This window comes from Anabrus simplex, chromosome 1 (genome assembly GCF_040414725.1).
Source record: "Anabrus simplex isolate iqAnaSimp1 chromosome 1, ASM4041472v1, whole genome shotgun sequence".
In the NCBI taxonomy this organism is placed as follows: Eukaryota; Metazoa; Arthropoda; class Insecta; order Orthoptera; family Tettigoniidae; genus Anabrus; species Anabrus simplex.
The window spans coordinates 1,560,027,541-1,560,054,343 of record NC_090265.1 but is presented as its reverse complement, the minus strand read 5'-3'; the positions used below and the strand labels follow the sequence as shown (position 1 = coordinate 1,560,054,343).

General features: G+C 38.4%; 1 protein-coding gene across 1 annotated transcript in view; it reads right to left on the bottom strand.

Moving 5' to 3' along the window:
* LOC136858518 (mitochondrial-processing peptidase subunit alpha) overlaps positions 1–26,803 on the bottom strand; it is an 82,971-nt gene extending 56,168 nt beyond the window's left edge. Inside the window, exons 1-3 of the mRNA XM_067138120.2 lie at positions 26,658–26,803; positions 26,143–26,387; positions 2,631–2,710 (exon numbers count right to left, since the gene is read on the bottom strand). Coding sequence (XP_066994221.1) covers positions 2,631–2,710; positions 26,143–26,387; positions 26,658–26,713 — 381 coding nt within the window. The 5' untranslated portion in view covers positions 26,714–26,803. The remainder of the gene's footprint in view (positions 1–2,630; positions 2,711–26,142; positions 26,388–26,657) is intronic.

The window sequence follows — 26,803 nt, the reverse complement described above, 5'->3', positions numbered from 1 at the left end:
CATTTGCCTGGTGTGAAAATGGGAAACCACGAAAAACCATCTTCAGGGCTGCCAACAGTGGGGTTCGAACCCACTATCTCCTGAATACTGGATACTGGCCGCACTTAAGCGACTGATGCTTGACTCAGCCTTTCCAGGTTATTACCAAAATCTTCCCACATCATCTTTTTGGATTCAACAACTTATTTGTTTCAATCCGATTCTTTCATCTACGTACAATTGTCTGCATTAATCCTTGTTTGGATCCATTTCTGATACGCCTTCTTTTTACATTTACAAACTGTTCTCACTTCATCATTCCACCAAGATGTTTGCTTCTTCCCAAATTTACACACAGTTGTTCCCTGGCATTCCCTTGCTATATGCCACCCATTTTCTTTCTATATCCTGAACCTGCTTACTGTCCATTATTTGGAACTTTTCACTAATTACATTCATGTGCTTCTGTCTAATTTGCTCATCCTGGAGATTTTCTACCCTTATCCATCTGCAGGCAGATGTCACCTGCTCTATCCTAGGCCTAAAGGCACACAGTTCACTACAGATCAGATAGTGGTCTGTATCACTGAAAAATCTCCAGAAAACCTGCACATTCCTAACAGACTTCCTGAATTCAAAGTTGGTTAAGATATAGTCTATTATGGATCTGGTGCTCCTACCCTCCCATATGTAGCAGAAGGTATTGGTAACTGTTAAACCCATACTAGCACAAAAGTCCAGCAAACACTTCCTGCTCCTATTAGCTTCCTTATCTTCCCCACATTTTACCGATCATATTTTCGTAACCTTCAGTTCTATTTCCAATTCTCGCATTGAAATCGCCCAATAGCACCATCCTATCCTTGATGCTAACCCTTACTATGATGTCACTCAATGCTTCATAAAACTTGTCAACTTCATCCTTATCTGCATGGTCAATACACTGAGACAATTCTCATTCTAATTCCTCCAACCGCCAGATATACCTACATTTTTTACTCACTTACATGCCTAACAGAAACTATGCTGCATGCAGTAGTATTCCTGATGAACAGCCCTACTCCACACTGCTTTCTCTTTCTAACACTCGTCAAGTACACTTTATAATCTCCTCCTCGTTATCTCCCGTTACCCAAATATAATTTACTCCATTCATACCCAGATGCATCCTCTTTGCAGACTCAGCCAGTTCTACTTTCTTTCTTCCATAAGCCCTATTAATATTGATAGCTCCCCATTGAATTCCATTTTGTTCACCAAGTTGTTTCCAAGGAGTCCCTCGCCTGTCAAATGGAAGTGGGATTCTGATACTCCCATAGGCCCGAGGCTTGCTTAAAATGTTCTGAGTGTACTCGGTGAAAATTCTATGAAGCAGGGTGCTACACTTACTTACACATAGTCCAAGTGAGGATCTCTCCTCTAACGGGTTAGGGACTATCAGTGGATTATACAGCATAGCCGCCTGAGCACAAGGAGGGCCAAGACTCAAAATAGTCCGAGATGCCCACTCCCATTCCATAGAAACTGGTGTCCCGACACTCAGGACCACTTACTAGGCCACTCAGTCGTTGCTCATGTTCACGAACTAGGACATGACTACAGGAACCACTCCATTAACCATGAAGTATTACAGACAATGAAAAAACGAAAGGGGGAAAATCTGGTGTTATTAGTGGAAATACTTATGAATTTTGGAAAGAGCTAAGTAACAACAGTCAAGATGCTGGGAATTATAACTAAACAAAAAATGTTATGGTAGGAAAATCTCATGATTTTGGCAAGGAATAATATGTCCTGAATACAAAAGGAACAGTGAAAGATCTAATACAAAGAACTATAGGACCATTATGCTGTTGGACACACTTAGCAAGATGTATGCTGAGATATTAGCAGAAAGAACCATAAAATAGGAAGAGGATTTTTTCCCCAGTTTCAGGTAATCCGGAACTAGGAGATGGGAGTATTCTATTCTACTATCTATTAATGTGTGCGATCAAAGGTGAATCATTCAACGGTTGTTATTTTTTCAATGATATGTTCAATCTTTTGTAACCATCAGGCACAGCAACCAATATTGTTCTCATGGCCTACACAGACAGAGCATCTTGCATGTGTAAAGCCATGGGAGGTCTTGATATATTCTAATGAATTTCACTGAGTTGTTGAAACAGTATAGTCTTTCTTGCCTGAAATGAAAATCTTAGTTTTTGCAATCAAGAAAATATTCATAAAGGCTCCAAGTCATTTTTTAAAAAATTTGGGAAGTAAAAAATGGAGCCAATGCTGCCTATGCCAGTTGTAATGAGGTGGAGAATGTGGCTTATAGCTGCAGCTTACTACGCTGACAATTTTGAGTGAGTAAAATCTTGATCCTGTAGAACCTTCTTCAATTAAGAAAGCACAAGGTGTTGAGCAAAGAGAACACTGCTTCCAAAAGTGAAATATCATATGGAATACAGAGAATTGAGGAAAGGACTACATTTAAGGCAATAACATTTTCATCGAGTTATTTCTTGAACAACTTCTAGAACACCAATTTGGATATTTTTAAAAAGAACTTGTATTTGCAAATACTTCACATTATACCTTCTGTTTCATCTCGCTCATATAGTTATGTAAAATTTGGTTCAAGTATACAAAATAACACTTACATTAAATGCCAACTTTTCAAGAAAATGGGAGATTCCACTGGGATATGAAACCTCGTATCTTGAACCAGACTCAATAACAACTGAAAAGAGATGAATATAGTTAGTCAAATATAAAAATGAATTTACAGTCATCATGGTTTAAGTCTCAGCAACACAATAGCTTCCAAACATAAAAAATCTTGACCATCTGAGGGATTAAAATATTTTTTTCCTATTTTACCTTGCTATTATTTTTAAAAGATTCTAGTAATTTGTACCAGGGTCTACTTAGCTGAGGTGGTAAAGGCACAATCAGTTTGCCCAGAAGGACATGGGTTCAATTTGATTCGCTGTCTGGAGGTCAAACGTTTTAGAAACACAATTCCCACTTCTAGAGAGGTACATGGCCCTAAGGTTCACTCAGCACAGACCAAAGAAAAGTACCAAGTTAGTATAGGGTTACCCGCTCTATCCCACTTAGTGTTGCGGTTACGAATAATGAAAGCCTTTACTGTTGTGTGTGTCCTCCGTGCCTACAAGCGCCACAGCCCGCCCGACATGGATGTTTCTAGAGACCACGAGGCAGACTGCAGTGCGCTGACGTGATCGTCTGCGACGTCAGCCAGCGCTATAAAAGGAGCGACGTTTCTCGCCTCTCGAGGACTCCCACAGTGTCCAACGACCAGACTACACCGCAAGTCAGACACGGAGGCACCCTCTTAAAAATGTGTTCTGAACAGGTGGACTGATTCCTGGCCGTGAGGTTTCACCTCTGGACATTGCCTCATTCATCCTGCATCCCGTAGCTACGTCGAGCACCCATCCAAGCATTCTGCTATTCACACAAGTACCGTACAGTGCTCTGACTGCAATCATAGCATTCTCCTATAGATGAACATAAACGCAAGTTCCTTGCAAGTTATACGCCTCCTGTTAGCATTCTGCTAATACGAACTCTCTCTACAAGTTCCACTTGTTACTATACATGACCAATAGTTTTCGACTATCAAGAACATTCTCTCATTTGAACAGACTGTCTCATCAAGACAAGATTGAATGTATATAGGACTTTCAATTTGTACAAATGTAAATATTCTTCAGGCCCTCAGCCTACTAAATTATATTAACATTAAACATGTGCAACTCCACAAGCATCAAGAAAAGTTTTGTTCTATTTCATGTACATATTGTATAAAAATGCTGAAGCAATAAACTTTTATGTTGTGCATTGTATATAAAGTTCCTTGTATACAACATTTACCATCCACCCCTCCAAGGGCCTTCAATGACTTGAACAGAGATAGGGGGAAAAGGGGAAAAGTATGGTGTGCCATTATTGGATTCTTTATGGTGTGATATTGAGAAGAATCTTGATGTAATTTCTAGGGTTAATAAAAATCATGTTATTAAAAATGTTCTTTTTATTTTAATCCAATTTAAATCAGAAATTCTAAATTACATGATATTTTTGTTCAATTATGGTGCAATCATGAGCTATTACTACATCAGTATAGTACGCGAACCTTTTCTTGAGCCCTAGTTCCCATTCAGCACCATGGAGCTCAGGGCTCAAGAAAAGGTTCGCGTACTATATATACTTTGCATATAAAAAAAACCAGTAGCATTTATTTTTTAGAATACTTAATTTTTAAAATACCTGTCAAAAAAATAAAGATAGTCTTTGGTTCCTTGCAATAGGAAAAGAGTGTAGCAACTCTAAACTCCTCTCCTTCCAACACATGGCTCATTCTAAGACTAAGAAATAAATTCTTTAATTGTTTTTTTTAAGAGAAATATCAAAGTTAATACTGTATATAAATTGGTCTGTTAAAAAAAGCAGTCATTTGTGATAAAAGAGAAATAAAGGAAAAAGGTATCTGATTATTTGAAATCCAAAGTAAAACTGACAATAACAATTTTGAATTTCAAACTGCCCCACTGGAACACTTTTACAATCACAAATTAAGAAGAGTATAACAGCCAAACCATGATGGGAAAGCATTCAAGAAAGGGAAAAGATTTTTGAAGAAGAAGAAGAAGAAGAAGAAGAAGAAGAAGAAGAAGAAGAAGAAGAAGAAGAAGAAGAAGAAGAAGAAGAAGAACTGATGATGCACGATTTGTCACCAGGGCCTATTCCACAAAAGTATGGTCTTGTACATTACAAGTTACTAGTGTGGGTTCTTGTAATGTATGGAGTTGTACATTTCTGTTCCACAAAAATTGATAGTCTCTTGTATATTACCAGTGAATTGTTACAAGTTTTACAAGTGACGACATATCAATAAACATACTACGTCATAGCATGAATCAGCTGTTTATCTTCGTATTCCAGTCATTGAATTAGGTTATGCTTGCCTCATTTATCGTAATATCGTATTTTACTGTAACTTATGCAGCAAAGATTGAAAGAACTAATATTCCTGTGAATTTTTTAATGCTACGATGTTATTTTTCAGTTTATTTCTTTGATGATAGGAAATTACTCCGTTATTATCAGCCATTCTGTTCTTCCGCGATCCTCGCGTATGTTCTACGAGAGTCTAACCAAATACAGTAGAGACAATACACGACACCAAATACAGTAGAGACAATACACGACACTGAGCGAGATATCGAGGGACAGCTATTGGAGCACACTCTAGCGGATAGACCTGAACGGTACTGATTCTGTCATAAGAGCACGTGTATTTTTGTGTGAAGTTTTTGGTGTTAATTATGCGTTTTCAGTGAGTTGACATAATTAAATAGTAGCGTGTGCCATTCCTTGATATCTCCTGTCAACATGAGGGGAAAGGTATGTGCTGTGTTTGGCTGCAGTAATTACGAAGTAGAGAAAAATGCGCGGTCATTCTTCAGGTTCCCTCGTGACAAGAACATGTAAGTAATATTGTGTTTGCATATATATTCTTCCAGTGACAGAGATTTTTATAGTACTTCATAATCTTCTGACCTGCTCGACCCATGTTTTAACGGGCTTAAAATATCATATTTTATTGTATAGTGCAGCAGTTAACCTTCAATACCGATGTGTTGTTGTAGGTGTGATCTGTGGGTTTTGAAATGTCACAGAAGCGATTTGGATAAAGTGTACAAGAAAGAAGGGACGTTACGCTTGTATAAGAATTATAAGATCTGTTCAGATCATTTCCAGGCCAGCGACTTTAAAAATCCTCGACTGTACAGCCAAGGGTATGTTACATTTTTACTCTAATTGTACGTAAATATTCCTCAAAGCATCACTATCGACAACATTTTCAAACTTTTCTTTCTTTTATCCCTCTTCTCAGATTAAAGCCGGAATTTTATAGATTTTCTTTCTGTTAGTAGGCTTCATGTTAAGAGGAAAATTGTCCAGCTATTAAATGTTAATTCATTGCATCATATGTGTAAGGAATGTGCCGATATTTTTATTGACAAATGTCTTAATATGATGATACATTGTTTTTAAATGAGGAAAAAAGACAAATCCAACCGTAAGATTTCAGGCAGGTATGCTTGCGATAGTACATATATCACACCCCAGAATTATATGTAGAAGTTAGAGATATTATTGTCAGTATTCTATTTTATTATTATTATTATTATTATTATTATTATTATTATTATTATTATTATTATTATTATTATTATTTCATTTGTATACTTTGCCATTTATATTGGTAAGCTGGAAGATATCCACATATGTAGGTATGAGTAATTTGTTTTGCATGAGTGGGAAAACACTGCTTTAATAACTCTGGTAATTTGAATGAGTCATATGGCTGCCCCAGTGCTTGTTGTGATGTACTTGTGTCGGGAAATTCATGAGTCATGAATATATCCCAGCCTGATGAGATGAGCTTGTTGTTGTAGTACGAAAGTTTGGTGATTCATGTAAAACTCCCGAGTGTTTGTTTATCTCTTGGGAGAAAGGAGAAGTTCAGGGCATGTCTTGAGAAGAGGACCACCCATGATTGGCTGGCAAGCACCAATCCAGACGTATCATCTGAGAGGAGGGGGATGTTGATGTCTATAAAGGTTGATGATACGGCGGCAACCGGGAGATGATGAGAGACATTGTAAGGAACATTGTAAGGGTGATTGTAGAGGTGATTGTAAAGGAACGAGAAGGAAGATAACTACAACTACAACTGACGCACTGTACGGGAAGGAAGTGGTGCTGATACACGGTACTGGAGTGACACGGCTGCAATGGACTGGACTTCAAACGTTCGTGGAGCGTAGTCTTGTTATGTTAGTGGAAAGTGGCTGATTGTGGAGAGTGCTTGCGCATTAAGTATTGTAGCACTTGTGGCGGCCTAGCATTATATGTTGGTGAAAGCTATCTCAGACTTTCCATAAATTTATATGTTGAGGATCGACAGACGTGTGTATATATCTTTACAACAAGTGTTAAAATATGTGAACACGGTAGTACAAGGTACAGTATCTGTGTGATGTGATAACTGCCGATTATGAGAATCGGTAAGTCGAATTGATATAGAGACAGTGAAGGGTATTTATCTTCATACATGTACATTGTTCATCGGACTATTTACAAATGGTAACTTAGTTCTCGCTTTCGTTTTCCCACGATTTTCATTATTGTTGTTGTTGTAAATATGGAGTCTTCCAGCAATATTTTATGTGTGTATTATATGTATAATGTTGTATGTTGATGAGGTGCTCATGCACGGAATTTGTTCAGAATATAGTTAGCTATTTTAGAATCAGTGTTATTGATAAACCTAGGTGCAGTTCCTACCTAATTAGTCGTTTTCAGGAGGTTAGGTAAGGCCTGCAGCAGATGTACCAGTACGCAGCATTATGTACACGCCCTGGGATATAAAGTTTATCATGCTCTTATCTAAATTCGAGGGATCCATTCTGGTGAACTCTGGCGCCCATACTACGGACATTTCGGTTAATTATGCTTATTAATTTTATTAAGTTTTTGAGTAATTTTATTTATATATTTTTATGATAATATTTTTATTTATTGATTATATTTATTATTATCATCAAACAAGTTACATGCTAAAGCTAAAAAAGTAATGCATCAATGAAAGATCAAACCATTTCACAGCAGTCCATTTCACACCTTGTTTATATGTCTAATTTCAGTCTTTGAATAATAACCTTTTAAATAATTCTTCATTCATTTATCCAGAATTGCTTTAGCAACTTCGAAGTTAATATCTCAATACCACTTTCTTTCTAGACGTAATTTATTTATCCATTTCCGTATATACATTTCCATTGATATTTGAATTTAGCGCGATTTGTTCAGGTCAAGTCACTAGGAGCGCCACCGTCGAATTGTCTCCCATTTTAGCAAGGCGAAATCCGTAAGTGTCGTGTATTGTCTCTACTGTATTTGGTCTAACATACCTACCTTGGTCTGTCATTAGGAATCAGATGCCGCTAATAACGATATTCGGCCGCCAAACTTAATTGTTACGAAATTGCAAACTCTGCATGAATTGTTAAAATGATGTCAAGAGAAACAAAGTTATTCATTTTGAAGGAAATAGAAGGTAGGAAAGATATTCATTTCGGTGGATTCAGCGAGAGTCTGAAAAAACAAGACAAAATAAATGGTTGGATGGAAATATTTGACTTGGGAAAAGCTCATGGAGCTTTTGAGGGGAAAAGTTGGACGTATGTAAGAGATATTCTGCTCATTAATGATTCCAGGAATGTCCTTCTTGGAATATGTTTTTTTCAGTATTTTCAGGCCAACAAACAATTTGAGGAAATTTTATATCATTTATTGCAGCTACCACAGACCGAAGATTTTGCCATCCCAAGCATATCTGCAGTACCATGGTACTGACCACCATTTCCTAGCCAATGTAATGTTGTTAGTAAATGTTGTTTAGCAGAGAGAGATTTATTTCTGTTCGTAGGATATTTTAAGCTATGGCCAATATCTATCAAAAATTCTTCCACTATATTGTGCTTAACCTAAAACGTTCATTGTATTCAAATACAGTGTTAAACTGGAAGTTTATTCTTTCCCTGTACAGACGATAGTTTTCATTTTCATCACCATCACTATCACTACTGCTAGACCACATATTTATCAAAATGTATCCAAAATAAGCGTATTTAAATAGCACTAGTACATTTATATATTATTGTCCTTTCACTGGTAGAGAATTCTTCTCAATTCGCTAGTAAGTTACAAGTACTAGTACTTTTGTGGAACACGCCTATAAAAATTCACTAGTAATTTGTAAGTATGGAGTAGTAAAGTACAACTGTGGAACAGAAACTCTGGTATTTGTACAAGTTACTAGAGAATTTACTTGTAATGTACAAGACCATACTTTTGTGGAACAGGCCCCTCAGTTGCATCTTCAGCTAGCACTTTTACTACTTTTTCTACTTTTGGATCAGAGCATCTGAAAATCAGGAACTGACCCAGGATAGAAAAGGCAGAAAAACCAGTGTTTCTCCATAAGCAACTGAACTACAATACCAACTAAATACTATCAAACATTTTTTTTCTTGTTATTTCACTATTTTGAATGTAATGGATGTTACAAGAATTGTAACGGGTGTTATACTGTTGACAAAAAACAATATAACTGAAAAGAATTGGCAAAATGCTTATCGGATTAAAGGAGATAATAGTGCATAGGGACAAATTAAAGAAAGATTGTTGGTTTAAATGAGTAAATTAAGCATAAGAGCTCATGAAGAAATTTAACGACTTCTTAAAAATTATTCTGAAAGACCTGGTATTTTAAAAATATGTTCATCACTAGAAAAGGTCATTTATAATATGTACTGTTCATATTGTTAAACATACCACTATTTTTTTGATAGTTTAAAAAAGCATGCCAAGGTTGCACTTTTCATGGAATTCATGTACGGTTAAACAATGTCTAAGTATGCCTGCCACGTTGCACTGTAGACACTGTCTAAAACCAATGTTCAACCAGTCATGTTTAAACGCTGCCGAGAACACTGTTTAATCTCAAATGTGACGAGTGAATCACAAATCAGAGGTTATGTACCATGAAACATATAATTTGTATTATCATGTTGAGACGATTCCAGGAAGAAAGGTTAGTCCGACGGCCTCTCTGTGGGTCGTCTGCTATGAAATCACAGCAATTCATTTGAAATGTACAGGGAGGTACAGTTTAAAATATGTTTTCGCTTTCCAAGAGACTTGTTTCTTGAGACTGACACAAGGGACAGCCTGGTGACTCAAATTGACTACAATTCTTGGCAACCGATATATTTTATTATACATGGGATAACTTTCATGGAATTATGGGTCACTTAGACTACATCCATATCAGACTTACTTGTGCTGATCATCAGAGGGATGTCACATATATCAACCGGGAGGGATTCACTTGTATTATATTTATTGCTAAGTAAGCACATATAATAGTGACAACTAAAAAATAGGTTGTGTGGGTGGGTTTTTCCTTTTTTAGATAATCGTCACGCTAATTCAGATAAGTTATCAGCAACTATGAGATAGGAAATTGCAAGGACTAGGAAAGAAGAGCCGTGGCCATAATAACAGCCCTAGTAGTTGCCTGCTGTAAAATGGGGAAACTTCGTAAAACAATCTTCAGGGCTCCCAACTTATGATGTCCAGAATGCAAACTACATCTACCGCGTGGTCCACCAGCCCCTTGCGATCCAGTTTTATGCATCCCATAACGAGATGTGTGTTTACGGGCTAGAAGACACCAGGAATCGTGAGCGCCACTATTAATTCATTATGGGTACCTCAAATGAACCCGTAAAATGAGTACAGATACGCAGAACATGTACTTTAAAACAGGAAGTGGATGCACAGAGCGGGAACACGGTACTGCGCAGGCTGAGAAGTGGGCACCGTAGGTCAAGTGTCGCAGTAGCTCACATGGCAAGCGGGTGGGAAGGTACGTGATAGTGGGCAGTGCTCGAGGTAGGAGGTTCGAATCCCTCATAAGAAATGTTTTTAACAGCCAACTGCCTGCGATGTGTTAAGGTTGTATACTTGATAGTTTCCAAGGACTGATTCATTTATTTGACTATGAAAAGGGCCGTTGGTATGGAGCTGGATTGATAAAGGCTAGGAAACGTGTGAAAGGATTTCAGTTATTCACGTTGTTTAACGCAGCACCTGCTCAAACTGACGAACTCCGTGGATGATACAGAGCAGCGCGCAATGTTGTAAGGACCGCCTGGCCCGTTGCAACATCTGTGGAGAAACAGATCGGCATGCCTCGGTGATGAGCTGTCTAAGGTGACAAGGACTAGCCGGCTCCTGTGCATACACCATTTGTTTTACATGGCCCCACAGAAAAAATCCATGGGCATAAGATTGGACAATCTGGCGGCCCAGTTGACAGGTCCTCCCCTTCCTATTCATTTATCAGGATACGTTGCATGGAGATGGCTCCGGACGACCACCACCGCGTGCAGTGCAGCTCCGTCATGTTGAAACCACATCCTGCAACAGTCACGGAGTGGCACATGTTCCAAAAACGGTGGTAGTTCATCTTGGAGAAACCGCAGATAGCGTTAGCTGGTCAGATGGGCCTCAAAGAAATGGGGACCGATGAGGTGATCACCCATGATTCCACACCATACATTCACGCCCCACTGTACCTGAAATGCCGACTGTTGCACCCAATGGGAATTGTCCACACTCCAGTAATGCATATTATGGCGATTAACGGTTCCATTGTTGTGGAATCGTGCTTCATCCGTAAATAAGAGAGTCGCTAAAAAAGCAGGATCAGCGTGCACATGCTGTAGGATCTATTGACAGAACGCCACTCGGGCATCGAAATCATGACCATGGAGATCCTGGTGTAAGTACAGACTGAAAGGGTGAAACCGGTGGGTATGCAATATCCGCTTAATAAACGCTCAGCTGATGTTCATCTCCTGTGCAATGGCCCGTGTGCTAGTATGAGGGTTACACCGGATAGCGTCAAACACGACCTCTGCATTGTCAGCAGACATCACAGGATGATTTCCACAGACCGTGTCTTTTTTCCATACTCCGAAATTTCATGACCGCCGGTTGTCGTGTATTTTTCTTCCCCTACGATTTTAGACATGCTAATTGTTTTAAATATTTTAGAACAACTCTTTCTTCCACAATTTTAATGTATCTCTCCTATAAAGCCCATATTATTAAGGCAAATCTCCAAAGATTCTGTATTTTATGATATTCTAGTAGAGTAAGTTTAAGTTTGTGAAAACTGATTTAACAGTTCTTAAGTCATTGTTTACTAACATAACCATTCTTCGAGATTCAGATTTGTAAGGGAGCGAAACATGTCCCACATAAACTTTTTAATTAATGAAGATATTATAAATGTAACAACATTATATTGTATTGAACAGGTGGATTATAATAAAACTTTGTTATTGTAAATAACAGATTTCAGTACGGATTAAAACATGAGATTAGTCACTTGCAAGGTTGTCGTCTATCCGGATAGTGTTCTTGGTACAGGCGTTGTGCCTGGTATGCATTCTGTCTAGCTTCTCCATACATAAGTAACATATCCACATACCCATCGCTGATGAAGGGAATGGATGATTTTCCCGAAACATGTATGGTAAAATAAAATAAATAGTTTTCTATCATTATAAGGTGTATTGACAAGGCGAACTCAAGTAAAAACTATTTTAAATAGTTCTTTAATAGATTCAAACAAGTCAATACAGGATCAAACATAATACCTATTATGGTTCAGTTTATCAACAGCTGGAATACATCTCGAGACAATGAATAAACTTTGTGTTGTGAACTGCTTCGAAGAAGGGGAGTTCACGCAGCTACATATTTAGCTGCCATCACATGTCGTTCCGATGGGGCATACTTTGCCCTACCTATGGTCTACGAAGCTTGGAACATGTACGACATAGCTAACTGGCCACAGACCATAATCTCTTCATCCTCATCCAACCCAGCACCATACCCAATGCAACGATACATACGGTACTTTACAGGGTCAAATAAACAAATCAGTCCTTGGAAGCTATCAAGTATGCAATCTTATCACATCCCAGGCAACTGGCTGTTAAAAAAAAAAAAAAAATTCTTATGCGGGATTCGAACCTCCTACCTCGAGTACTGTCCACTATCACATATCTCCCCGCCCGCTTGCAATGTGAGCTACTGCGACACTTGACATACGGCGCCCATTTCCCAGCCTATACAGTACCGTGCTCCCAGTCTGTGCATCCACTTCCTGTTTTAAAGAACGTCTTCTGCGTACCTGTACTTGTTTTACAGATTTATTCGAAGTACCCAGAACAAATTAATAGTGGCTCTCACGATTCCTACTGTCCTCTAGCCCGTAAACACACATCTCGTTATATTACCCAGGTTTAGGGAGAGGGACCGATGTCCTTCAGAATTGCAGTACATGTGAAGGGATGCATAAAACTGGATCACAAGGGGCTGGTGCACCATCCGGTATATGGCCCATATAATTAATTCGGTTACACAGTACTACTGTTTCATCTACCCTTCGCCTAAGCTATTAAGATAACACTCACCGTAACAGCACTATAATCAAAGCTACACTTCCCCACACAGTGGCGTTGCATTAGTGTCGATAATATTACGAGATTTCATTTCCACCGAAAATGATATTCTTATCCATGGGCAAGTCATGCTCATGCTTAGCCACATTTGCGTAATGTATACAAAGACGACAGCTGATTAACGTTTGGCACATGTACCAATGAATTTCATTGGTTGTGACAACCAAAGAGTTACATGAAAGATACTTCTATTTCCGTTTTCAAACCAATATTGAAACTATAAACGATGTCCAGCTAAACACCGGTTGAACATTGTTTATGCAATGGAAGATCATGTGCATCTTGGACATTGTTTAGGTAGACATTGTGTACGGCTTAAAACTGGTCATCATTTCTGCAATCGGCCCAGTATGTCTACTCTAGCTGGAGTTGCCAAATTGTCTACAGCACTCAACGTGAAGAAAGGGTAAAGATGGTGAGGTTTGGCAACTTCTCCACACCAAACAAAGATCACTTAGAACTCGTTAACTCAGCAGGGTGCAGGGTGTGACTGACGGCTGGCTTCCAGGAACTGAGGCCATATTTTGTCCGCAAGTATAAAGGTGCGTCCACACCAAGATGTTTCCGTTAACTTTGTTAACCCTTCTTTAGTCGCGCGAAAAATATTACGTTACTAGTCGTGCATGGAGGTAACCTCCGGGGCTAAAAATGCGTGTAATTTTCGTCCTTTGAGATGTTGTTTTGGCATGTTCGTTTGCAGTATTCTTCGGTATAATTAAGAGAAACCCTTCTTCTAAGTATTAGTAGGTTATTCTTGCACCGTTTTTTTTAAATCTAAAATCAGAATACTGTAGACCTTAACTGTGACAAATGATCTTATGATATTACATACAACGATCATATCATATGAAATATGAAATAATATTTTTCTAAAATACGTGTAGAAGAACAGAACAACAAAGTCATCGACCTAGAAAATGAATAATATGCACTAAAATATAAGGTTTTTTGCTTATTTGCACACGGAGGAAACGTCCAGGTGATGTCACTTTTCACAACAATGATCCCACAGTCGCTCACAGGATGCACGATCGCACCGAAATGCTGACAGGACGAGTCCAAATGAACAATGAACATTTTTGGATGTTAATAAACAAAATAGTGTATTCATTAACTTTTTGAACATGTTGATAAACAAAATTTCTTTAACTTTTGTGAATGAAACAAAAATAATCGAAGGAAAAAAACGGTTATTCCTGGACTGAAAATCCTCCAACCATAAGTACAAGAAATACCCCTAGAAATATTGTGAATAACCGACGTGTTTTCGGGTTTTCGTTAACATTTCGGTTCGCACATGCGCAAGGATGCAATTAGAGCACGCAAATTCATAGCGCAGAATATGATGATTTCTTATTTCTTCTAAAAATTGACTATCAAAGCGAAAGATCTAATATACAGTACGTTAAATTCTGTATGATATTCTTTTAGCTGTGTTCTAATGTAGTTTAATTTCTAGCTTCGCGCCTCACTAAATAACCTAACCTCCCATAATCGCTTGTACATCATCAAAATAATACTACCCTAACTACGTTAAATTAAGATTTTCTTGATTTCGTACCTTTACCAATTCCTCAATATTGTTGTATAAAGCTTCAAACACCTCATACATATTAACTGAAATTGCTTCTTTTGATACTCTAGACAAATACACTAGGTAAATACCAGTAAGTATGTCCGAGTCACCCAGTTGCTAAGAATCTTAAAGTTATACCTATAAAAAATTAGCCTGCCATTAGTGGAGCTGGCTTTTTAATAATCTGTATTATTACTTGCAATTTCAGACCCAACTATTGTCAACAAGAACTGAAAGTCATGTGGGGACATTCTCAAGAAAAGTCTGAAAGCCTGCTGCATCATGAATTAAAAGTTCTGATATAAGTGTTCCCTCCAAACTTAATTCTACTCGCCTTTCCAATATTTTTCTTTGCCACACTTCGCGTCTGTTCTTTTCTCTAACTGTATTCACTAAAATAATGAAAGCTGCACCTGTAAGTATATTTTTCTTCCTCATTCTATCCATCACAAACAGCTATTTTGGTGTGGACACAATGTTGAAGAAGTTTGTTAACAAAAGTTTATTAACATGTTGAGAAAATTTTTTATTAACATTGTTTATTAACTTTGTTCCGTTAACATTTATTAACTTTGGTGTAGACTAACCATAAGAGATATGGGATTAAAGAAGGCCACAGAGCTAGTTACACACATAAGAAGTAATGCATTCCTTGATAATTCAAAATGATGGAAACTGCTCATTCACTTAAAATACTGAAAACAATAAATAAAGACACATAAAACAAAGAGGTCTACAAAAACACTGATATAGTTAACTTAAAATAGGAGACCAGTTAAACGGTCCATAACAGCAAGTCTACCATCAAAGGGTAAAACTGACCTTCAGTGAAAATAATCACTATTCAACTTGGTAAGGTATTCATACTGTAATAAATAAAATTTACAAAAAAATTGTCAAAATGCTGTTGCACAAGACATTGGCTTTCTTACTTGCAACAAATGGTTGTCAATTGAAGAGTCCTGTAACCATGGTTATCCCTGGAATGGTACGATGTCGTAATTTTTATGAAACGTAACACAAATTTGACTGCATAGAACAGGTTTTTGCGCAGACTGTTCTGGCCCTCCCAATGTCTTCCCCTACTCAACTCACAAGGTCAGTGCACGTGCAACTGTCGTGCTGGAAGCTCTTGTTTTTGAGTTCTTTATGTCAGTTCGTGAATGTTACGATATCATACCAATGGTGTAACTATTTTACGTAGTGTTGTGTTTCAGTTTAAGTATACTCTGAGAGTGACGACTATACACCCTCACCCTCAGATAAATCCTCAGATGATGAATTTCATGAAAAATTGGAGAGAAAACGTCGTGGTCATTCAACAAATGAAAAAGATCCAATGTACACATCAGGAGTGGTTGGCCCACACAGCACTACTACACAAGTTCTTGACACCCCTGGTCCCTCTGGTAGTTGTGGGACAAAATCTGTTACAACTCTATCTGCTGAATCAAGACCTGATAATAGTAATACTACTGCTACCACTACTATTTCTGGTTCTTTAGGATCTGCAAGCTTGACTCCACAACGAACAACAAAAATAATCAAAAGAAAAAACGCTTATTCCTGGACTGAAAATCCTCCAACCATAAGTACAATAAATACCCCTAGAAATATTGTGAATATCCGACAACGGCCTAAAGGTAGCGGTAAAGATGTTCTAACCCCTTTAGATGCGTTTCAGTTGTTCTTTACTGATACTATGGTAAACTTAATCGTTACTCATACAAATGAAGAAATAGTAAGAAAACAAGCCAACTACAAAACAATTCAGTTTTCAAACAGTCAAACCTCTCCCACAGAGATAAGGCACTCTTGGGCATTCTAATATTCTCTGCTCTCCACACGGACAATAACCTAAATACAGCAATAATGGTTGATCCTTCTGTAAGTGGTAATGTTTAAAGAGTTTGCTTTAGTGAGAAGCGATTCCAGTTTTTATTAGATTGTCTCAGATTCGATGACAAAACTACCCGAGCTGAGAGAGTAACAATGGATCGCTTCGCACCTATAAGGCACCTTTGGGAAGTTTTCATGAAATCATGCATAAACAACTACGAGGCTGGCCCGTATCTCACTACTGATGAACAGCTGCTTGCATTTAGAGGCAGATGTCCATTCAAAATGTATATGCCTAAAAAGCCAGCTAAATATGGGTTAAAAATTGTTATCGTTTGTGATGCTGGTTCTAAGTATACGTTAGTTGCTGAGCCATACTTAGGGAAACAAATCACAACTGTCGAAGGCCCTCTTTCCCACTACTATGTGAAAAAGTTAACACCTCCATTTCATGGATCGAACCGCAACATAACAATGGATAACTGGTTCACAACCGTTCTGTTGGCTTCTGAATTGCTCAAGGCTCCTTATAAGCTGACACTTTTAGAAACAATCTGCCTAAACAAACCAGAGATACCTTTGAGTATGAGATCAACAAAGAACAGGGAAATTTGGGGATGCAAAATACTTTTTCAGCAACACGATAACAATTCTATCGCACAAGGCTAAGAAGAACAAAGTAGTTTGCCTTATTTCCACAATGCACCAAGACAAGGGAGTGAATCAAGATGGCAAAGGAGTTATGATTGACCATTACAACCAGACCAAAGGAGGAGTAGATACTCCTGACTAAATGGTTTCAGTCAGATCTAGTGTAAGGAAAACAAAAAGATGGCCACTCTGCATTTTTTATGACTTGATCGACATTGGAGGAGTTAACTCGCTTATTATTTTGAACAGGGTCTAGAGTTCTAGAAAAGAACAAACCATGACAAGATCAGCTTATCTGAATCAGTTGTATCAGCAGCTGGTTTTTCCATGGCTAGAACAGCACTTGACTATCAAAAATCATCCGAGGGAGCTAAGAACTATGGTCTTGTGTTCTTGGCTGAAAAGAAGCAGCAGATCCAGTTCTTTCCGGGATGGACAAAAAGAGAACAACTTGTAAAATACGCCCAGATGAAAAACGAAGAATGACAGCCAACTACTGCATCAAGTTTGACACTGCGTTCTGTGTGGAGCACCGGTGGGATATCTGCAAAATCTGCAGCGCCTGAATCAACTGCAGCATCATCAAGACATCATATCATTGCAAGCAAGATTTTTTTTTTAGCTATTACCAAAACATTTTGATCATTTAACCCTCTGTTTTAACATACAATTTGTTTTAAAAATTAAATATATAGTAATTTCAAGTTTTTTTAATTTACGGACAGACCTAACTGCTAGGCGACGTTGTTCCTCAATAAACTTTTCTTTCATATTAAATGTATTTTCAGCTTTTAAAAGTATGCAAAATTGAAATATGTTCTATAAGTTATGATTTTTCATTTCCATGTTACCAAAAAAATGTTTTTCTCAAGATCGTAAAAAATATGACATCATACCAATTATGTAAGTTTTAAGTATCATACCATTCCAGGGTAATTGTAAGGCATTTCTTTATTGGTCTGCACACTTCCTGTTTAGTGACAAAAATAACATTGGCCCAACACGGCAGGAACAAGAGCCTCTCATGTCAACCCTTAACCCACATCTTTAGGATCACACGATGTATATGAGGTTAGAGCAGGGCCATCCAAACAGCACTCCCCAAGCGCTAGTGCTCTGGCCGTGCTCTAAGCCAGTGTTCCGAACGCTTTGGGGGAAGGTAGTTTTGGTAGTGGTGGAAGGAGCTTGGCTGGCTGAGCGAGCGATCTGCCCACTGCACCGAAGCAAACAACCGATCCATCAGTCACTAGTCTAATCCAATGCGCTTTGTTGACAGCCTGTAACTAAATCAGTTTCGCAGTTGTCATGACTGAACATCGTACAAAAAAAAAAAAAAAAAAAAAAAGGAGTGGTGAAGCAGCAGCACTTAGAGCAGAATGGGAAATTTCAATTTTCTGTACAGCTTATAAAGGGCATGCCAAATGTTTAGTGTGCCACCGAGATTTAGTGTGTTTAAAAAACAACACAATTTGGAACGGCACTACACTGTCATATAAAATTAGAAGTTTAGTTTAACAGTTTCACCTTTTCAATACAAAATGTTTGTAATGCGTGTTACATTACAAATGAAACATTTATTTGGAACTAGTTTCGACCTATGGTCAAGGTCATCATCAGCCAACAACATGAATTGCACAACATATTGTATAGTCCATAAACAATGTACATATATCATAGAAACATTGTGGTCTGACGCTATAAAGTTGAAGACGAAACAGTCACAATGGAGATAAAAGTTTAAAACTATGCATAAATTGCATTACTTTAATGCATTACCTTAGGTCAAAACTAGTTCCAAATAAATGTTTCATTTGTAATGTAAAAAATTTTGTAATGAAAAGGTGGAACTGTTAAACTAAACTTTTAATTTTATATCTAATCACAGTTCAATACGGACCATTCTACATGAAGTTTATATCTCTTAACTACAGTGCGAACCACAGGGATGATTATGGTGATTTGACAGAAGCCAGACGCCAGAATTGAAAGAAAATTTCAAGCAGCACTATTCTATAAGTACTATTGTTTTAATTTTAAAATGCTTGTTTACAAAAGGGAATGAAGAAATGATTTAATTATCTGAAGAACACTAAAATTGTGACTTGCCGTATTTTTGCCTGACAGGAGATTGGGGAGAGTGAGGTTGGTGGACCCATTTTACGAGCAAGCTACAAATGTTCGCTGCGAATTGCCAAAGCTGGGAATCCCTTCACAGAAGGGAATTTAATCAAGGAGTGCCTAATGGATGCGGCGGGATGTATTTGTCCTATGGAGCTAGGTGAGAAATTTGACAAAATCTCTCTTTCTCCTCAAACTGTGGCTCGCAGAATAGACTATATGGCCGTTGATATGGAACAGCAATTAATGGAGAAGGTAGCAAATTTTGTATCCTTTTCCATTGCCCTCGACGAATAAACTGACATTGCGGACACAGCTCAGCTCGTTATTTTCATTCGAGGGGTGGATGACGATCTTAGGGTCACCGAGGATTTCCTAGACTTGGTAGCTCTCAAAGACACCACTACCGCTTTTGATATTTTCCAAGCTGTGGAATATGTTTTTGAGTCAATGGGATTAAAATGGGAGTGGATGAAGAGTGTAACGACGGATGAAGCTCCTGCTTTGCGTGGTCTACGCACAGGGTTCCTCAGCTATGTAAAATTAAAAATGGCTGTAGTACCCTAATGGCGGCGATCTATTGCTTGATACACCCTGCGCCCTGTTTCATAAAACTAACTAATAATATTGCCTAATAATATTAGAACTCATAAAAATAATTATTAGTTAACCAAATTCTGTTTCATAAAGATTTACACGACTAAAAAAAATCTTCACTAATAATATTAGTTCATTAGTCAGCTGATACAAATGGAGGTTAAAATTGGTCTGTTGCATATGTTCTTGGTTTGGATTTGTTCCTTGTAATAATAATAATAATAATAATAATAATATGTTTTATTCATCCCGGCAAAGTTAGGGATATACTCCCTTTCTCACACTTAACCAGTCTTAACTTAGAACACTTAAAAATAACTACTGACAACAATACTATGATATTAACAATAATAACAGTAATAGTATTAACAAAAGTAATCACACTTAAAAAAACATATCATCTATATAATATAATACCAATATAAATGGTCCGTTATTGGACATTATAAATTTTCCAGCTAACTCATTCCTGGCTGCCAGCGTTTCGCCCTCGTGTGCTAGGGTGGGCTCATCAGTTGGTACCTAGCACACCTACCAATACGCTGGCTAGTGCATACAGTGGAGGCCACTGTGTAGGCTAACTGGAGCCACCGGCAGTGCCAATGCACTAAAAGACTTTGTCTCATTATCAAAAATTGATGCCTGCTTGGCCATCAGATGATATAGATGTTGATTCCCATAGGGAATCTGAAATTCAGGACAAATATTTCAGATTCCCTATGGGAATCAACATCTATATCATATATAATATAAATCGTACGTAGAGTACGTTAAAAATATATCAATAATGAGTACTATAACTACTACTTAAGAGAAAGTTTAGAAAGTAAGCTAATGCTTGACTACAACCGACTATTAATCCACATGTTCGAGAAACTCACTTGATATTTTCGTTGTTGTGACTTTGAAACATATGAAAATGGATAAAAGAAGTGCAAATAATGTGAGAGAAGAAAGTTTCTTTGCGGAAAGTGATTGAGTTAAAGCATCCACTATTTGCAGCCTTTTGCACACTAACCCTCCTTGTTCCTTTTACTTTTTTATTCCATGAGCTCTTAAACATCTCTGTTGAGATGGCCTAGCAAAATCTTTGTTTACTAACCCCTGTTGGTGTGGGTGGTAATATAACAGCCACAGTATCCCCTGCCTGTTGTAAGAGGCGACTAAAAGGGGTCCCAGGGCTCTCAACTTGGAAGCGTGCGTTACCGAACACGGGGTACCGAGACAAGTCCTGCCATTGCTTCAACTTACTTGTGCCAGGCTCATTTTCATCTACCTTTCTGACCTCCCTAGTTCAACTCTTGTACTTTTCCGACCCTGACATTATTAGGTTGCAAGGCCGAGAGAGTCTTCCATTTTCACGCCCTTCGTGACCCTTCTCTTTCTTTGGCCGATACCTTCATTTTTAAAAATGTCAGATCCTCTCCATTTTTTTTATCTGAATAGTGTTATTATAGATGATGGTTGCTTAGTTGTAGCCTACTTCCTCTTAAAACAATAATCACCATCACTATCATCTTGGTTTACTGGTGATTTAAGCCAAGATTTTAAAGGTTACCTGGGGTGTCCGAGCAGAACTGCACCAGAGAAACACAATCATACTGTGTATCACTACCAACCGGTGGAGTGTAATGCAAAGCTGCTATTTTTCCTTGCAGTGGAACGTTCTATTACCAATCCTATCAAGCAAATACTCAAAAGTTCTGTAATCTAACTCAAATCTCCCATTGTATTCATATGTTTGTTACATGCCAGTACAGGCTGTTTGACGTAACATTTATTGAACGGTGAATGCCTACACTCATTCCTTATCATGATTTGAATCAGAGTTGACCATTTCAGTGATTTTCACGATTTAATGCCAAAATATTAAAATACCACTCACTTTGGTTTTACTAATAATATGAATTATGAGAAAAAATACACTCATGGAAATAATCCTAATAATATGAGTAACTTTTATTAGTCATGTTGTCTATGAAACAGTTTACTAATATTATTAGCTAATAACTCTATGAAACATAATACTAATATTATTCATTCATTCATTCATTCATTCATTCATTATCATTATAGACTGTTATGCCTTTCAGCGTTCAGTCTGTAAGTCTCTGAGAATTTACTAAATGTCGCCACAATCCTCAATTTGCAACTAGTGTTGTGGCCTCGTTTAGTTTTATACCTCTTATCTTTAAATCGCTAGAAACCGAGTCTAACCATCGTCGTCTTGGTCTCCCACTACTTCTCTTACCCTCCACAGCAGAGCCCATTATTCTCCTAGGTAACCTATCCTCCTCCATTCGCCTCACTAATATTATTAGTTAATATTATTGGTTTTTTACTAATAATATTGGTGAAAGATGTTTTATGAAACAGGGCCCATCAGGAGGCAATCTGTGCAAAAGTCGCCAAGCTTAAAGACACAATGGGAACAGCTGTGCGAATGGTAAATTTTCTTCGCTCCCATGGACTCACGCACCGTCAATTCAAAGACTTCTTGGATGACATCGAAGCAGACTATCCGGATATCCCGTACCATGCAGAAGTAAGATGGCTGAGCAAGGCGAAGGTGTTTCATCGTGTTTTTTTGCTTGCAGAATGCAATAGATATCTTTTGTGACATCAAATTTTTTTTTGCTAGTTGCTTTACGTCGCACCGACACAGATAGGTCTTATGGCCACGATGGGACAGGGAAGGGCTAGGAGTGGGAAGGAAGCGGCCGTGGCCTTAATTAAGGTACAGCCCCAGCATTTGCCTGGTGTGAAAATGGGAAACTACAGAAAACCATTTTCAGGGCTGCCGATAGTGGGGTTCGAACCTACTATCTCTCGAATACGGGATACTGTGTGACATCAAAAGGGCGGCCCAAAGTTCTTTTGCGTGATCCTAAGTGGGTGGCGGACTTCGCATTTTTAAGTGACATTACTGTCCATCTGAACACTTTGAACACTTCGCTTCGGGGCGAAAAGCCCAATATCTGCGATTTAGTGAAAAAAAATTCACGCACTCAAAAGAAAATTGATTTCGTGGGAAAACCAGTTGCGTTCAAGGAACACAGGACATTTTCCATTACTTGAAACAATGAAAGAAGGTGTCGACTTTGATGAATACTTGCAGGTAATTCACCAATTACAAGAAGAGTATGAAAACAGATTTTCAGAATTATCAGAACACCAAGCGGTGTTAGATGTATTTGTTCGACCATTTTCTCTTAGTGCAGACAGTGCTCCACAGCTATTTCAATTAGAGTTGATTGAACTGCAGTGCAATGTTCATCTTAAAGACCGCCTTCTAATGTCACGAAGTTTAGAAGAATTTTACAGCGGCTTTCCGCAATAAGAATACCCCCTTTTGTATAAACATGAATGTCAAGTTCTGTCAATGTTCAACTCAACTTACATTTGTGAGCATTTTTCAGTTCTTAAGCTTATTAAAAGTAAACATCGTGCAATGATGAGCGATAGAAACTTGCGCAATTAAGAATAGCTGTGTCTAGAAATATTGTAGCCAATTTGGAGAAGATTGTTCGCTCCAAAACTAAAAGCTCGTAAAAACGACTGGGCAAAAGTTACTCAAGGTCTGTACTATCTGGTCATATTGGTAAAATTTTGTTGAATTTTCCTCTCAAAACATGTTCAAATTTCAGTTTTGAATAAATCACATTATTCTTTACTTAACACTTGATTTCCCTTCCTTCATATTCCATACATCAGAGTACCTTTCGATTTGTACGTGCGGTATATTTGTTATGGCAAAACAGCCCTATCACTATGATGTCAACAAACCCACAAAAGCCGTCGGCCGCACGACTGTACGTACGAATCGAGTCAGCACAGTCCAAACATCGTCTGTCTGCCTCAGGTCTCCTCGCTGCCACACTGTAGTGGTGGTAGGGGAAGATGCGCTAGTCTGACTGCCCGGTGCTCCCCGAGCGCGGCCTTGCTCTCAGAGTGCAATGACTGGATGGCCCTGGGTTAAAGGTTAGAACCGATTTCATATAAGATCATTTAGTGCGGCAAAGTTGGCTATTATATCTAATTGCATTGAATTCAGGGAGCAACGCCATGCTTCATAAAATTCATCCAAAGGTGGGTGTGCAGTGGAGGGTTATGGGTATTGGCGCAAGATTTATCTGTGTTTTATTATTAAAGTAGGTTTGATGACCGTAGGTCAGTACCTTAATGTCTTTGAGGTTGTGCCAGAGGTACTCCTGAAGCCTGTGGTAACTGGGTGGGGAAGGAAAATAAAGTGTGGCTGGTACGTGTGGATGTCTACGAGGTGGAAGGAGTACTTTTAGTGTAGGGCTGTTTTGCAGTCTATTATGTATATAAAAAAGACCAAGGTATATGTGTCTGATTGTGTGCACCCCACAGAGGGCATACCACACCAAAAAACACTGCTTAGGAAATGGCCGGAAGTCAACATTGTAAGGTACATTTTCCTGGTGTATAAATGGAAAACCTAGGAAAACTATCTTCAGTAGGGTTTGAGCCCAATGTCTCCCGAATGCAAATAGCCATAAGGCCTGAATGGTGCAGCCAACTTGGTCCTCAATATATACTTCTTTTTAAAGTTTTGTTAGAATACTAAGTGATTAATGAGATAGCCCGCCTGGTAAAAGCATGAAGTCTATATGGTCTGACTATGGTTAGCCAATTCAAGTTCCACTGGTAAAAAAAAAAAATGTCACCATCAGAATGTCGGCCGGCAGGGTAGGGGAGGTGGTGGTATACAATTTCTAATCACTAGATTATGTGCTAAAACCTGGATTAAATTCCAAACCTCTCTGCAGTATTCATATGGAGTAAGGGCAAACGATGCTGTTGATGGTGATTTGTCCATCGGATGGAGACACAAAGCCTTGGTGTTATTCGACAGGAGTAGGCTATGTGCCAGCACTGGGTTTCACCCTCTCCCTTCCTATTTCATTTGTTTCATTTCATTAACTCTTCTGATGAGGCTGACGTCAGGAAGAGCATCCGGTCGTAAAAACTTGCTACAAAGATTCATCTCACGTCATATCCAACCCCATAGAGAAACGGGATAAGGATTAGACGTGCATGGTACTAGGTGATTAATGAAGTAATATCCAAAGGTAACAACAAAAATACAGTTTTTCAAAAAATTGATGCATACAATCTTTAGATAATGGCAACCTGAGCTTTACTGAATTGGCAGAGATTACAGTATCTACCTAGGCAAGTCAATAAGTATCTGCAATTTTGCTCTAATTGTCTTTAGGTTGGTTCTGTGGCGGTGTGTGCTCACCAGCCGCTAGATGGCACCGTTGTCTACGTTTGTGGTAGGTTTCAGCTTATCAGATCAGTACAGCTTGTGCTGCTGTGACATCAAGATAGCTGCGCCACTCTCTCTGTTTGCACCAAGGAAAAACAGCATTCCGTAATCCTTTTTTTTTTTTGTGGTCTGAGGATGTACCAGGAGCAGAGATTCATAGAAGACTTTCAGCACAATACAGGGACAATATCTTCCCACAGCAAAGTGTTTACCAGTGGACTAAACAGTTCAAAAGTGGTTGCACGAGCATGAAGGATGAGGAAAGATCCGGGCGTCCACCTGCAGTGGTAACAAGATGTCAATATTGAACATGTGCTTGATATGATCCTGAATAACAGATGAATGAGTGTTCTATGAATTTCCGCTCCTGGTACACCCACAGGCCACAAAAAAAATGATTACGGAACTCTGTTCTTCCTTGGTGCAAACAGAGAGTGGCGCGGCTATCTTTATGTCGCAACAGCGCAAGCTGCACTGATTTGATAACGCTGAAACCTACCACAGACGTAGACAATGTTGTCATCTAGTGGAGCATACAACGCCACGGAGCCAACCTAAAGACAATTAGATCAAAATTGCAGATACTTATTGACTTGCCCTCGTTTATTTACTGTTGCCATACATAACTGTTTTACAGACATTTTTTTCCATATCTACACAAGTGTTTATCCCATGTTTTCACTCAAGGTAAGATATAGACCTGAAAGGAAGAAGTAAGTTAAGAGATGCAAGAAGTAGTAAATTCACCAAGAACTGTACCATGGCAGTGATAATAAATATTAATCTTCCCAACTTTGCAGTTAATATCGTGACTTGTGGTGCAATGTCAAAAACAGTTCTCTTATGCAATAATTCCACCTACAATAATACTATTCACAATATGTTCCACTTACCTCCAACAGTGCAAAACTGTCCAAATCGGTTCTCTGTAGCAACTTGTAAACCATTCTCCAAAGTTGTTATCTGAGTGTTATGTTCTTCGCCATCCAAAGAACTGAATACTGCAGGAGGCAGACCAGGAAGAGATTGTGTTAGTGGAGGTTGGGTGAATGAACCGCTCTTATTAACTGGCGGGTCCGATCGCTTCGTCGAAAAATTAAGCTTCTGCCATGTAGAACATCGAACTGGCTTGGAAGACCTGGAAAATTGATATTTGTGATATGAACTGGTACAGACGACAGACAATTAAGAAATTACATGCAGCACGTCACGAAAGAAGTGATAATTAACATAAAACTCATTTACAAGTAGAACTTAATAACATACAATTCAAAGTCAATTAGTTTGACACAACTGGTTCATGTGCAATATTCTACCATCGTGTCACAATGTTGTAACTGTTTTTACCAACTTACTATTCGGCATGCAAAAACACCTTGGCCCATCTTTCGTAAAAACTAACACTTACGAATGTTTTCCGAGAATACGTGCTCCCAGAGTACAGAATCCTGTCCGTCCCACCATTTTACACAACTTGCTTTACAAACAAATTCTGCACCCCCACTTGTTCAGGTTAGAGGTAGAAGGAGCTCCGAGATGAATCCTAGATGTTAT